This window comes from Pocillopora verrucosa, chromosome 4 (genome assembly GCF_036669915.1).
Source record: "Pocillopora verrucosa isolate sample1 chromosome 4, ASM3666991v2, whole genome shotgun sequence".
Taxonomy (NCBI): domain Eukaryota; kingdom Metazoa; phylum Cnidaria; class Anthozoa; order Scleractinia; family Pocilloporidae; genus Pocillopora; species Pocillopora verrucosa.
Genome location: NC_089315.1, coordinates 11399534 through 11415722, shown reverse-complemented (window position 1 = coordinate 11415722; position 16189 = coordinate 11399534). Strand labels below are relative to the sequence as shown.

The 16189-nt window shown below is 37.9% G+C and overlaps 1 protein-coding gene and 1 pseudogene across 14 annotated transcripts in view; both read left to right on the top strand.

Annotated features, from left to right (window-relative positions):
* Positions 1-4010, top strand: part of LOC131777422 (TNF receptor-associated factor 2) — a 34060-nt gene extending 30050 nt beyond the window's left edge. For all 14 annotated transcript variants that reach the window (XM_059093722.2, XM_059093726.2, XM_059093718.2 and 11 more), the window contains one exon: positions 279-4010. In XM_059093722.2, the coding sequence (XP_058949705.1) occupies positions 279-1337 (1059 nt within the window). In that variant the 3' untranslated portion in view covers positions 1338-4010. The remainder of the gene's footprint in view (positions 1-278) is intronic.
* Positions 4011-9436: 5426 nt separating this feature from the next.
* Positions 9437-16189, top strand: part of LOC131777409 (TNF receptor-associated factor 2-like) — a 10254-nt pseudogene continuing 3501 nt past the window's right edge.

Genomic DNA, 16189 nt, shown 5'->3' with positions numbered 1-16189 from the left:
TCCATTTACTCTCAAAGCGCTCAACGGGAAGGACCACGCGAAATCATTTAAACAGTTTCTCTATTTCCCACTTCAAGACATCAAAGCCTCTGAAAGTACCCTCTACATATACATCATTGTGTTACAGGTTGTTTCTAAAGATGCAACCAATAGCGAAGAATTGCGATGTAAAGAAAGTTCTCAAACGAAATTGGAGCGTTAACCCTGATCTTAGATAGTTCTAGTAAACATGCATATCTGTATTTATTATTTTCTTAATGTGTGTCGAATTTTTACAGGTCCTAAACAGGCAAGAAAGAAAGAAACATCTGGAACAGGAAAATATATTTCACACGTCTCTGCTCCTTAAAAAAACCTTGCAGATGACTAAAGAGGTTGAAGGTATTTTAACACGAAACCCCTTAGTCATGTCTAGAAACCCTCAGCTCCTTTCAAACTTTGACGGGATAGTTCAAGATATTCTTAACCAGTTGCAAAGTGGTACAGAAGAGAGAAGAAACCAAGAGACCAAATTAAGAGAGCACAGTGAACGAATAACCTCTCTTGAGAGATTTGTGGCTTCAAGAAATGTTTTGGGAACTGAGGCGTCTGTCCAACGTCTGCCTGAATCTGGACGGGATTTGCCATCTGGTGAAAACTCAAGAAGACTGGTCAATCTTGAAAACAGGACCGCTGACCATGAAGTTCTACTGGTCGAGAACAATCGCACAATGGAGGAAGTAAGACGTGATGTCGGCAACATTAAGAGGCAACTTGACACCATCCACGAGAGCACCAGAAGGCATGACCGAAGGATTGAATCTATAGAGCACACACTGGCTCTCAGGAACGTAACCCTGGCTGATTTGGAGGAATACGTAAAACAGCAAGAGTTCTCAAGCTACGATGGCCAGCTGTTGTGGAGGATTCCTGATTATGCCCGTAAACGAAATGACGCAGTGACTGGACAGCAAGTCTCCTTCTACAGCCCGTGTTTCTTTACTAGTCGCTACGGTTACAAAATGTGCGCCCGCATTTATCTGAACGGGGATGGAATGGGAAGAGGAACTCACATCTCGATCTTTTTTGTGGTCATGCGCGGTCAGTATGACGCACTTCTCCGCTGGCCATTCAGACAGAAGGTCACCTTCATGTTGCTAGACCAGGATAACGTGGAACACGTGATTGACGCATTCAGACCTGATCCGAACAGCTCATCCTTTCAGAGGCCAAGAAGAGAAACCAACATCGCCAGTGGGTGCCCGATGTTTTGTTCGCTGGCTGAACTGAATAATCACGCGTATGTCAGAGACGACACCATGTTCTTAAAAATAATTGTAGATACTTCTGATTTGTAGATATGAATGTCCCCTAAATTTAAGGATAAATTTACAGGAGTTTCGGCTCATCTTCTCTCTTCGATTTCACTCACTCATGATGCCTCGAACTCGTACATTTCGCTTGCCATTCAAGGTAGAGGGATCACCTCTGGTAAAACGAAGAAAACAGATGCATTTCTTCATGCAGTAAATATTCTGATTTTTGTCCAGGCATCCCACCGAGTCACCTTGCAGAAACCAGACGGTTTCTAATTAATGTCGGTGAACGATCATGAAAAGATGACAGCGTCGAGCTGTAAGTGAAGATCACGTAATGGTAAGTGATAGCGTTAAAGCCAGGGCTGGTTGTTTTCTGTGGAGGCGCATTAACCTAGTTCGATACAAAGGCATTAAGTCGAGTGCGTTTATCTGGAAATGTGTTTTATCCTTGGGCAAGGTTATTAACGCCCTGTTGCCCCTCTTTCCCCAAGAGTTTATGGGTTTCATAAGAACTTAAAAGTAGCCTGGCACCGATAACGCCAATTTGCTAACTTGTGCTAAACTAAATGAGCAGGCAATTCCGTTTCAGCGTTTGACTAAAACAAAATGACGACCTAGGACAGACTGACGGCAGTGCGAGTCCAATTATTAGAAGTTCGTGATCAGGTCGCGCAAATAATAGCCGATACATTCTCAATACACCCCTTTCACTACATGACATGATGACGCATGATGGCGTTTCATGTTTTCAGTGAGCAGATTCCCCCCCCTTCCCGCGAAGGTTCTTTTTTAAGCCAATGTCATTATAGTGTACAGAGAGGGTGAAACGAAACACTTTTCATCCATTGCGAAGATGAAAAATAGAGCAAAATTATAAAGAAAGGGTGAATAAGGTTTTTTTTACAATTATGTAGGGAAAAAAGGAAAAAAAAAGACATTTATGTTTAGGAATTAATTATACACCCTGTGTTTAGCAGCTAAGTTACTCAGTAAGGACAGAACGATTGTGGAATGCAGGCCACACAGTGTTATGGCAAACACTTGATTGGAAAGAAATAGTTTTAATAAGTACAATCGTTCTTCTCATATACTGTACTTGGTTTACTTAATTGCTTTTCGACTGATATTTTTTCTCAATAAGATAACCTAATTGGAGATGTTGGCGAGTTTAACATCCGTGAGAGTGAAGGACTAACTCCACTTAATCATGAGCATATTTAACAATTAGGCTGTAGATAATAGTGGGGAGGGAAAAATATAATTTTTTAAATACTGCTGATGTACATATAATAAGCTTTAGTTTTATCATCATATTGCAAATATTTTTTAGCAGTCATTGATAGAAGAAATCAACAATTTTGTTTTGTATCTTATTGAAAAATATTTTATCATATTTTAAAATTTAGTTTGTATATTCTTTAGCATCTTATTAATTAGGCTCATAATTATATAATTTAAAAATTTGAGGGAGCTCTCTGCAGCACACTTGTAAATAATCTGATTGGTAGTCGGACCAGTTTGGTCCACTCCCCCACCCCCTCCCTTTTGGTGCTCAGACTTTTTTCTTCGCACATTTCTCTCTCTATTACTAAAGCTGAAGAATTTAAACTAATTATACAAGAATTTTCGAGAAAATTTAGCTAATTTTAGCTATTAGGTGTGTTTTTTGGTTGCTGTTAGTATCACTGAACAGTTCTAGAGAAAAAATAGATATATGGCGAAGATTGAATTTTCAGAACTAAATTTGTCAAGAACTTTAATAAAGACGAAGGAAAAAAGGAACCTGAAAGGTAAACAAAATTGTATTTATTTACTATGTTTTTCCATGCAGAACGATTGGTTTTTACCGCATATACTTATAATACTTGTTTACTTGCAATATTGGCCACTCTGTAAGTTCGAGATTAGAGCTGTTTTAAAAAAATAAGAAACCGACTGACTGCGGAGTTACCTATCGTTAAATTGTATAGAGATGATCACTTTTCCTGAATTTCTAATTTTTTCTTCACTTTTGTGCAATGATGGACTAACTGAGATCTCCGGGAACACAGTTTTGAGTTACCGTCGGAATTTCCGATCACAAGCGTTTTTGCGAACAAGATCAGTAACTGTAAATATTTTCTCTTTCTTATGAATCTTGTGCTCTTCTGGGCCGATAAGCAGGATTGAAAAAAAAACCCAGCTGGGGAAAAAATGATAAAACTTTTGATACTCATATACTGGAACCAGCCGACCTGAAGTTTTACCGGATCATACAAATTATTTAGAGCGCTTTTGGTGACTAAATAATGCAGCAGAGTGTCTTTATTTTAGGAGTGGTCGTTTTATTGATGCACAGGGCTAACAAAAGAATCATTATTTGAGCTGTCTGCCTCTCTCTATTATTATATTTTTAGAATTAAAAGCATTCAAGCCTAAATTTGTCTGAAATGTTATAGTTACAATAGAGAACTGTGCCTTAACCAAATGCAATGTGGAACAGATAGGTTAAAGTTTATTTCCTTCAGGTTTATTTTTTATGTTATAATCCTCATTATTCCCCTCTTCCATTACAACATTGTAATTTTCTACTTAGAGAAAATCAGAAAAAAAAAGTTACAAAACGAGAAACTTTTGCTGACGAGCTTGAGTGGTGAATAGTGAGAACATTAAATTCTGCTAACTACTTCCAACACTGCTGTTGGTGTTGGGGAAGAAATTTGCATTCCAATGATAAGTCAACATTTTATGATGAACACACAATAAATCGTTCATTAGTTAATAACAGAATGTTTTCTTAAATGTTCCTCGCCGAAGTATTCACCCTTTGAGTCGGCATACGCCTGCTGCTGAAAAATCTTATGGTAATTATGGGTAACGGACGCGCTTCATATCGCTGCTTGATTTTCTTTATTTTTTTCACAGTTCTTTATATTATTTCAATTGAAAAACGACATATGGATTGCCTAAACATTTCCTCTTTGGATTATATTTGCAAGAATCATTGTTTGTATCCTAACAAGTGGATTTCTGCTGTATTACTACCTCGTTATTCAACAACTAATCGGCCTCGCTTTGTTTGTCTACGACCTAAAGGTTACAACACATCCAAAGTCAAATACTACGCTAACTCAACTACCACCTTCAACCAAGCTCGTCTTACTTTGGCTGGTGACGTTGCTTCTAACCCTGGTCCTGAAATGGGTTTCTTGTCGTCACAATTTGACTTTGGAGCAATTTCTCAACCGAAGGAAGATTTAATTATTCAAAACGAAGATTCTCAATGTTATTACATTCCAACCATTGTTTCTACGCATCGACGACCATCAAAGAAAATTTACTCAAGAAACATCAACAATATCATCTCTATCACACGCGTTGGCCATCTACCGAGAACCATTGCTTCTAACCCTGGTCCTGAAATGGGTTTCTTATTGTCACAATTTGACTTCGGAGCAATTTCTCAACCGATGGAAGATTTAATTATTCAAAACGAAGATTCTCAATGTTATTACATTCCAACCATTGTTTCTACGCATCGACGACCATCAAAGAAAATTTACTCAAGAAACATCAACAATGTCATCTCTATCACACGCGTTGGCCATCTACCGAGAACCAAATCCACCAGTAATTTTGCTCTCCTCAATGTGCGTTCGATTGTTAAAAAATCAACTCATTTATGCGATTTGGTCATCTCCCACCATTTAGACATCCTGGCCATAACAGAGACTTGGCTTAAAGGAACCGAGGATGACAACCATGTTATTACTGACATCAACAACATTCTTCCGCATTTTAAACTCCACCACATACCAAGAAGGAATCGTAAGGGCGGCGGAGTCGCTTTGTTGATACGAGATGGTTATACCGTACTGCAAAATTCCATCATGAACACAAGCTCATTTGAGTACTTAGATGTGAGCATATCCAACAAAAGTGAGACATTCCGTTTAATTGTTCTCTATCGCCCTCCTCTGTGCAAAAAGAACAACACTAGAAATAGCTTTTTGCAAGAATTCTCATCTTTTCTTGAAGAACTTACATTATCAAGGCAGCCCATTATAATTGCCGGTGATTTTAACTACCATGTTGATGATCTATCAAATCCTGAACCTGCCTCCTTTCTAAATCTCCTTGAGTCCACTGATCTAATTCAAAATGTATCTGGATCCACTCATCGCCTGGGCCACACATTGGACTTGATATTATCTCGTGAAGAGAATAATGTTATAACGGATGTTCGCATTCTATCAGCCGACAATATTTCAGATCATAATTTGGTTACTTGTAAGGTGAAATGTACAAAACCGAAACCTTCTACACTACATGTTAAACACAGAAACACCAAAAGGCTCGATTTAGCTAGTATGATCAAAGACATCGAAGAATCTAATCTCATTACTAATCCACAGTCTTGTGTAACTGAGCTGACTACACAATATAATACTAATCTCTCGTCTATCTTTGATCAACATGCTCCTGTGAGCGAGAGATGGGTCACTCTGCGACCGCATTCTCCTTGGTATACTGATGAACTTCGTAAGGCTAAACAAGACAAACGTCGTCATGAAAGAAGATATATTTCATCTGGTCTTCAAATTCACCAAGAAATATTTATTGATTCCTGCAAACACTACAATGATCTTCTAACAGCGACAAAGACAAACTATTATCGGACTCTGATCAGCTCCTCTGACCAATCACAACTATTCAAGATGGTATCTCGCCTATTCTTATCGAAGAACATTGCTGCACTCCCTAATAATGATTCATTGGATACATTGACCGAAACGTTCAACGATTTTTTTATCAAAAAAATTGAGAAAATAAGATCGGATTTAGACTCCCATACTGCCCAAGCACCCGACATCAACGTCAATTATCCAGTCACCTCGTCGTTCCAAACTTTTCAACCTGTATCTGCTGATATTGTTCACAAACTTATTGTTCAATCTCCAACTAAGTCTTGTCAACTGGATCCCATTCCAACACGAATTCTAAAGTCAATTCCACACTTGACGCCAATTATAACCAAGATTATCAACGCCTCCATGGCTAACGGAGAATTTCCTGATCAGTTAAAACAATCCCTGGTATGTCCATCTTTAAAGAAGCCTTCATTGGACCCGAACTGTCTCTCAAATTACAGACCGATTGCAAATCTATCTTTTCTCTCAAAAACAATCGAAAGGGTGGTCGCAAATCAAATATACAGATTTATGGCCGAGAACCAGTTATTTCCAGCGATGCAGTCAGCATACCGCAAATACTACTCCACTGAAACTGCTTTAATAAAAGTCTCAAATGACATCCTAAGAGCTGTAGATCAAAAAGAAGAAGTAGTACTTGTTTTGCTAGACCTTTCCGCTGCGTTCGACACGATCGACCATAACATATTACTTGAAAGAATGGAGAAACGTTTCGGATTTAGAGGTATCGCACTAAAATGGTTCAAATCATACCTAGAACATCGTGTTCAGTCAGTGAAGATCAAACACTCCATCTCTAAGCCTCGACATATCTCCTACGGCGTACCCCAGGGATCAGTACTTGGTCCACTACTCTTTCTAATGTATACCTCGCCTACAGAAGACATTGTTGCTGAACATGGCCTAAACTGTATGATATATGCCGATGATTCGCAACTTTACATAAAGATAAACTCCTCTGACAGAATGCTAGGCATGGAAAGATTGAAATCATGTGTTAATGCAATCATGGAGTGGGCCAAGAAAAACAGATTGCAGTGCAACCCTTCAAAAACAGAAATCATTCATTTCCTCTCACGCTTCTCAAAAAATCCTCCTTTCTGTAATATCAATATTGGAGATGATATCATTAATTTATCTAATACTGTCCGAGACCTAGGCGTCATGCTTGATTCTGTGATGAACTTACGCTCGCATATAAATTCCATCTGTAAATCGTCGTCTCTAGCAATCAGAAATATTGGTCGCGTTCGTAAATACCTCTCGACGCAGCAAAATGAAAGATTGATACACGCCTTTATCTCATCGAGACTTGATTATTGTAATAGCCTATTGTACGGTCTACCGATTTGTGACATCGAAAAATTCCAACGGATCCAAAACACAGCTGCCCGCTTGTTAGTCGGTGCCAAATCAAGAGACAGTATAACACCTATACTTAGGAAACTTCATTGGCTCCCGGTCACAAAACGAATTCAATTCAAGATACTGTTGATAACATACAAAGCACTAAATGACATGGCTCCAACCTATCTTGTTGAACTTCTTAGTCGATATATTCCAGCACGAAACCTCCGTTCATCAAATATGAATCTACTTGAGGTCCCAACAATTCGAACTAAAACGTATGGGCAAAGAGCATTCTCCTACGCAGCACCGTATTTGTGGAACCAACTACCTGAATGCATAAAAAACGCCGAATCTGTTGACTCCTTTAAACGCTTATTGAAAACTTATCTTTTCAAAAATTAAGCCACCAGATTATTTGATATCGTACGTTGTCAAACATATGCATAACACGTAATAATTCATTAGTTTAGATAGAGTAGCGAATTGCATGTATAGGATTTTTATCGAAATTTTGTTAATTTGTAATTGTAAAGCGCATAGAGTTCAATTTTAATGCGCTATATAAGAACTTATTATTAAATTAAACTGGAAAGCTTGCGAATGGTGAACTGATTTTGGTGCAAAGGTAATTTTCTGAGATCTTGCAAGAATCGAAAACTAGTATGTGCACAGCATACCTTTATGCAATGTTCTCTTTCACTAGCAACATATGTACTGGTATAATTCCAAGAATTTTTACAGCAGCGAATCCTCTGCAATTTTCGTTTCAACATTTATGCTTAAAATTCTCTGGGGACAAAATTCGTCTAGAGCTCTTTTCGAACTAAAAGTAACAAAAATCTGCTTTAATAAGCATCGCTGTAGACAAATTTACAGATCAAATTTGAAATAATATATTTTTTCAAACTCAATCCAGCTCAGCTTAAGTGTTCACGTTGGAATCCAGTGCTCTATTGCAATAAAATGGATCAAACAAGCTTCGGTAAACAGGTATATATTTCTACAAGCTTATTTCATTTACATCCTAAATATATAAAATGCAGGTACTATTATCAACGTATCAGAATAGACTTCCCCTGTGACTTATTTGCATAGGAAGTAATTCGATTTTTACTGATATGCACATGTCTATTGCGTCTGGAGCATTAAAGCGCACTCAAGCTGGAAACTACCAAGAGTGCCGGTGTGCAGTCATTTGGGTCGAAAATTCGACTGTTAATTTATTCCTGTTTCCGAGTTTGTCTGTGTGGCTTCAGGATGTCACAGAGACGCATGCATGTGTCTGGCACTTTGCCCAAGTCGCCATTTTAAACTGATTTTGTCAATCTATGATAGCATACATCGCCGACGGTAGAAATCAAATCACTAATTGGTTTCGAAACGCTTGGTCAATACACACTTTATTATCGTTTTGTTCTGGTTCATTTCTATCAATAAGTGTTTCGTTAGTTAAAGACACAATAAGTTTGTTATCTCCGATCAGTTCCCATTAAGTACACGTGTAAAGATTCTATTTCAATCATCGCTAGAAAGTCACTGCCACAAAATCATATCTGCTAAATCGTCGCTGTCAGATAATCGCTACAAGCTATTTGCTACCTTTAGGAGCTAGACCAAAGTAAGTCTGTATTTCTTTTAAATTTACGTTGTTTACCTTTGGCTGTACTATTAGTACAGTTCTCGCATTCAGTTTTCCGTACAATCGCTTTATTTTTAGTTAGATTAATGTTACATTTCGCAACGCATTTTTCTTAGTTTAGTTTCTGTTGTATTTTCTTTTAGTTCGAACCACACACACACACACACGCACACAAACGCACACGCAACCTCAACCGCTACTCTCATTAAGCAAATTACGTCTTAGTGCTATCATCTAGATCACTGTGTCCGTTCGAATTGTCCGCTCATTCACCTGGGTAACCTTTTGAGGTTACAATCACTAAGAATTTATCTTCATGATAACTTTAGATCTTTTTCATAGATTTAGAGGTTTTGATTTGTTTTGCACATGTTGTCAGCCCGGAAGGTTATTCTACCAGAGACTATTTATAACCATCCAATCATGACACTTCACTTTCCTTGAGCGCTTGACCTAACAATATGACAGGGTTAATTTGTCGACATGGTAATTCTAGCATTGTTTTGTCGTCGATTTACCTTCTTTACTAAGTTGTTTTTACCACGATTTCGAAAATGGTTGATGAGGAGGGCCCTAAGTGGAAATTTTTGCAATACTCAAGGTGAAAGGAGCTTCTGTTCTTACATTCAAGCTCGAGCAATCTACACGTATACTGATGGCCTTTTGAAACTCCGCCACAGAAGATTGACTTACTCTGCTCAAGGTTCACAGCATCTTGTAAAGTCAAGACAAGAAATGCAAGAAAATGGAAAGAGTATTCAATCATATCAGCTTGATGGGCCGAACTTCTCTATGTTGTTTTGTTCTCGCGAGAACAGACAAGAAAATGCACTCGACTCGACGGGGAGTCATGGGCTTGAACAAAACCTGAACCTGAAAACTCTTGCCAGAAGAAAGGTATTTTCGAGCAAAACTAAAATACGCGGGTTCTTTGCCAAACAAGGATGGGACAGATCACGCAACCAAAAGGTGGGAATGAAGTATTTTATGCTGCGCCTTTGCCCTCTCGACTGATGAGTGCAAAGTTATCTCGCAACATGATGTTAGTGTTTTCGTATAATGAAATCAGGAACATACTTTTCTATTGTCCCACCTTCCAGAACGTTTCCTGGAGCGTTTTAGTTGCAAAATTATGGCAGCAGCCAACAATTTTTTGCGCTTCGCTGTCGCCATTTTGTTTGTTTACATTGGTTCGCGCGAGTTTCGCGCAATTTTTAAACGTCAACCGATGGAACCTGGGATCAAGGCTGAAGTGCCACATAGTCGCGATCGGCGAAAAAAATCGCCAAGGGTGCCCGCAGCGATCAAATTCACCGCGATTGTCGTATAAAATCGCAAGGTGTGTCGCTGGCCTAAATTGTTATGAATTTAAACAAATACATGTCTCAGTTTGTAACTCGAAGCTTAAACACTTGGAGCGAGAAATCAAGTTTAGAATATTTAAATGAAAGCTGTCCGCAATCACTTGCGTTGCTCTGTTCCTGATGAACAAAACACTTGAACAGACTGTAGACAACTTTTTTCCTTGTCCATGAGCTAGAACTCAAACTCACTTCTTGTATCTCATAGTCTTGAACGATTTTGGATTGGAAATAACTGTATTCTTGTTCTCTAACACAAAAGGTTGCTTTTAATTAGTGCGAGTTGACAAGTGATGAATAACGTTTTAAAAAAACATATCATGGAAGCACATGGCTCCTTCTGTCAACTATTTAACACAGTGTAATTGTAACATACTATGAGGATGAATGATATAACAGCCATCTTTCAGATTAATATCACCTAGATTTGTATTTTTAGACATACTTAGGCTTAAAACAAAAACAATGTAGAGGTATATTATTCTACTGAGGTTTCAATCAGTCCTCCAGGTTTAATGTTATTCTTTATATGAAAGGAAAAAACTAATCTCTGTCCTTCTCGAATTTCACTCTGGATCAGCGAGCACTTGTGCAACCTTGCACTTCGTTCAGCCTAAAGCTTACTCATGAATGATCAGTAAGCCCTAATATAATGGTTGTGACTAACATGCCAGACTTTTGTTATTTAGCAGTGTCCCCATCAAAACAATGAGCAAAGTCTGAATGGAAAATTCAGAAAATTGACCTCCCATTTTGTTTCAAAGTGGATAATTATTAAACGTAATAAAAATCAATAAAAATTAACAAAAGGCAACAGAATGCATGAAATGCGGGCTGGAATTGGCAAGTAAGGTACTTTTGGTGGCTGGTATCTTCTTATTGTATTTGAGACTCAATCTCATCCATGACGAACAGAAAGAGTACAGTGTAGGAAACATTGCTTCTTACAATGTTAGTCTAGCTGTTATGTAAACTGTATCATCATTTTCCTTCTTTTTGTAGTTAATCTTGGCCAAAAGTGTTGTGATTCCCACCCAACTACCAGTCAAACCAGTCAAATACTCCTGATCTGAGGAAACAGAATTGAGAATGCCTGGATATCATTTGGCAAGTCTAGACAGGAACATTATCGACCCTAAGTACTTCTGCAGCTCTTGTGCGTTACTGCTGAGAGAGGTCATGCAGACATCATGTGGACATTTCTATTGCCAGTCTTGCTTACCAAGTCTTATTAGGTAAGTTTTAATTACATGCTTGAACATCAGTTGGTTTATGTAGTGCATAAAGTTGCAAGTACTCTGTTATGTACATCTCCTACTGATTAAAATATTGTCAAGTCCCTGGGGATGTTTTCTTTATTTTTATTTATTATATAATAACTCTTTATCATATAAACTGCGGCGTCATATAGGGATTTCCAGCCCTAAGAAAAGCCGTAACAACACATGTGAAAAAATACGAAATTTTTTCACCTGTGTTTGATATCGCCAATCAGCTGCTGACATGTCACTCGCCTTTAGTGCCACTTGGTCACGTTGATGTACGAAGGACAAAGCCTTCACTTCTGTTTGTCGGAATTTTCTCGCAATATGGCAGCTAAAACGCTGAAAAATCCATATTGCTTACAGACAGTGACATTCAAACTTTCCTAGAAGGAGAAGAAAACCAAAGTACAAAAAGAAAAATGGAAAGTTACGTATTCAGTGGCTTTGGTAATAGTATTCCTCGCGGTTGAGAGCGAAAATCGACCAGTGTAAGTATTGCCATAGCTCCATTTTGGCTGTGTACCTGAAATGTTTCTTTTGTATATTGAAAATTACGCTTATTGTTGTTTTTGTAATGATTCAAGGCATTTTTTCATCTGAAGCCTTAGGGCCAACTCTCTTTACAATTTTTTTTCGGGGATTCTCAATCCTTTTATCTTCATTCGTTAATTAAGTTGACTTTTCTTGTCAGTAAAGGGCTATTGTATTTATATGATAAATAAAATAATACATGGTTGCTTAAAGATATGGAATTTCTCTTCTCGTGCTCAACTCGACATCTCACTCGTTCGTCACACTCACTTTTGAGCTTTCGAGTTAAACACTCGAAGAGAAATTCCATATCTACGCGCGCTCATGTATTATTCTCTATATCCTAGCATAGTGAGCGGTATGTTGCTTGCACCAATCAAGTTACTGCATTATGTATTTTGTATGTATTTTGCACCATCAGATTGCTGCATAAGGGTACGTATCTCGCACCAATCAGATCAGGTACGGCGGTAAGCATAGTCTTAACCTGTGAGTAGGCTGTTGTTTGGTCTTGTCATGCAATGGTGGGAGAGTGTGTTGAATGATGAGACCAAACAATGGGTATGAAGGACACTATAGAAAGCGTGGCACTTGTGCAGTTTATTTTTGTTACCAATTATTCAGACACCAGTGTCAATACCATAAAATGTGTGTCTGAGTTTATCTCAGATAAATTGGGATGGTTTTTTAATCTCCATTAAACAATATTGTCATTGGAATCATTTTGAAAGTATATACCCTTTCACAAAAATGCAAACATCATTCAATTAGCGTCCCTTCCCAAACCATCCAACCAAAAAAATTACTCCTGTTCACATAGCATGCCTATGTTTCTTTAAAGGGATGTACCACAGACTCCAACTTTTTAGGGTAGAGCTTTTAAGGACACTTTTTAAGACTGCAGTTGTAGAAAACAGGCATGAAAATTGTCATCAGGGGTTTTCCAGAAAACTGAGTTGAAGTCATATTTATAGTTATCAACTTATGTGGTTGTTTGCCTTTTCTGTCCAATTGCAAAATGAATGAGAGTGGAGAGGGAGTGTTCATGGAAGAATTGTTCAAAGGATAACTTATCAAGGTGACCAATTTTAAACTGGCACTGGTTTTTCTTTCTTTCTTTTTTTTTCAACTCTTTATATTCAAACTCACTTTGTTTCTTTGTTTGTTTGAAGGGATTTTGCTTTGAATTCTTTTTTGGAAGGTAGGGGACGACACTTGGAAAAAAAAACCCTGATAGAGGATCAGGTTTTTAAGTTCCTCACCATTGTTTCTTTCAAATGGCAAGTACATTCAGGGAATCATACCCTATTATGGGTCAAGTTTGAGCCCAAATCAAGTTCAAGTCACTGGTCGAATTAAAGTCAACTCAAATTTTTTTTCCTCTTCATAAAATAGAACTATTTGAAAAAAATACAACTTGTTGTTGTAGTAGTCAAAGAAGAAAAACAAAAAAGTAAAAAAATGAAGACCAACTTTTTTTGAATTGGCCACCACTTTGAAGAATTTAGGAGCCAAGTGGCTATTAGAAAAAAAATTTAATTTCACGCCCTGTTTGGACATTACCTGCTCTTTGAATTGAGGCCCATAACTGTATACTTCACGAAACAAATTATCTCCTTGGACAAATATTCTGGAAATTTTCATGCCAAATAGTAAAAACTGTTGTCTTAGGTGCTCAAGTCAAGTAGCTCTTCCAGCTGGAGCTGTAACCCCCCTTGATGGGATTCGAGCCTCTCCTGGTTACCCCCAGACATTTCATCAGGTTTTTCTGAAAATTCAGACACAAATATAAATATATAGAGGTGAAGAGAGGCACTGCGCGAGTTAAGTGTCTTGCCCAGGAACACGAAACAATGACTTGACGGACCTCTCGACCCAGAGTCCAGTGTGTTTGGCATCTCCACACATGCCCAAACGAGGCGATCGTTTATGTAAAGAGGCAGAAGCACACAACCTTAGGGATTTGCTTCTGATTAGATAAATGATTTGTACACAAGGTGTACTACTTTCTTATAATGTTTGCAAGCTGTATTTTGCATTGTATGCACATGAGATTTTTTTCACTATTTATCACGTGTTAAAAGGAGGACATGAAATGTTAAATTGATTAATTTGATATTTATTCCCTTGTGATGTATTTTAGATTTTTCCAGATAGGTTTATGCGTCGTGAAGTACTTTCTCTTGTGGTTCACTGCACATTCATGGAGGACGGGTGTAATTGGATGGGAGAAGTGAGGTATTTAGAGGTACGTCTGATATGGAAGATTCCGTGATAATCAATTAACAATTTGTTCATACTTAAGCATGGGTTCATCGTGATATGAAGCAGGCAGGATATTTGGAAAGTACGAAAGACACGTAAGAGTTGCTCAAGTCGCAACCAAGAGCAATTGTACTTTCTTGAATAACGGCTTTATGAAGGACTAAGCAGATTTGAGATTTTTTCATGACACTTTTTTTCGGGGACTAACGACATAACATATTTTCTTACAATGAAACACCAGGGAATTAAAACTCCCTGGTGTTGCATAATTTAAACTATCAAAGCAAGCTTGCATTTTCTCTTTCTTTTTGTTGTTCGTTTGAGTGTATAACCCTTTACACCCTTATATCAGTACACATACTTCATACTGTCCTCTTTACATTTCTTTTGGACCTGACCTGGAAGAGACAAGAACTTCCGTGGCCGGATATCATTTTCTTTTTCCTTGATCGTGTAAGGTGTTAGCGACAGGCTACCGACAAGCTACCAACTGGCTGTGGCGACCGACCAATTCAACGATTAATAGCCAATTGTCGGCCGACAAATAACCAACAGCTTTTTGGGAAAGCGCCTCTTAAAAATTTCAATTGTCTGATTCAGCGATGATTCTGTGAGTAGAAACCATACGCTGGCTACTCTTAGGGATTAAAGGAGGTCTATATCGACAAGATGATATCGATTAATTTTTGTCACTCTTGGCATTCCTGCATAAATCACAGATCCTTCCAAGGGTCCCAGACAGTCTTTCTTTGGTTGCCATGACCTCGTGTATGTTGTCACAAGTCACAATTTCACCGGAAATAATCTTTTCTCATCCTAAATAAAAATAAAGAATGAAAAATATCAGACATGACCTCTTTATAAAGTTTTATTAAATAACCAAAGAAAGTCTACTAACGCGTGGGAGATGTGTAGTGTCGTAGTGACCCCGCGCCCGGAATTTTATCATAAAAATGCTATGCAATGTAATTATTTTTTTTTTACAAATTAGCCAACATGTCCACTGTGGCCATGTATTTTTGAGTAAGTTCTTTGACTTCTTGGTCGCTTCTTCTCACGAGGTAGAACAATGTAAGACGTTGTAGGTCACTTCACCTTACAAGATTACGTCGTAACGATCACAAAGTAGGTCAGATGTTAAATGGTTGATAAAAAAAGAAACGAAGGCTGGATAGTATCAGAAGCTGCCTTATAATTTTACAAATTATTTTCATTAGGGCTAAATTTCTTGTTACCTACCTTACAACAATTTGGTAATAAAAGGAATTTTGTGATAATTGCTTTCAACAGGACCATAAGCAGACGGATTGCAAGTATTTGGAAGTCCTCTGTGTGCATGCTACATGTAGCATGCGGGTTAAAAAAAATGAACTTGTTGATCACTTTATTAAGGAATGCAGAGTCAGACTACAGCAATGCCAATTTTGTGATGAATCTGTCGCTTACTGCGAAATGAAGGTACTGTATGCCATTGACTGAGACACATCACATACTTTAAAGTGCAGTGGTTGCCACTCATATACTGTGGCATATTAGCTCCGAGAAAGACAGATGATTGTACAAAATTAATGATCTTTAAGGTAGAAAGGTTTCACCTTAAATGCAAGTGCCTCCGTCTCTAGAAAAAAAATATACCCGGATTAAGATAGTCAGAACTTCCTGTAAAGCGAGGCGAACACTATTTTTGAGCAGTATACTTTTTATGTATCTCTGTGAAATTTTACTTTTTTACCATGGAAAGTTAAGATTGATCAAGTGCATTCTCACCTAACTTAGTAGCCTGTGTAAC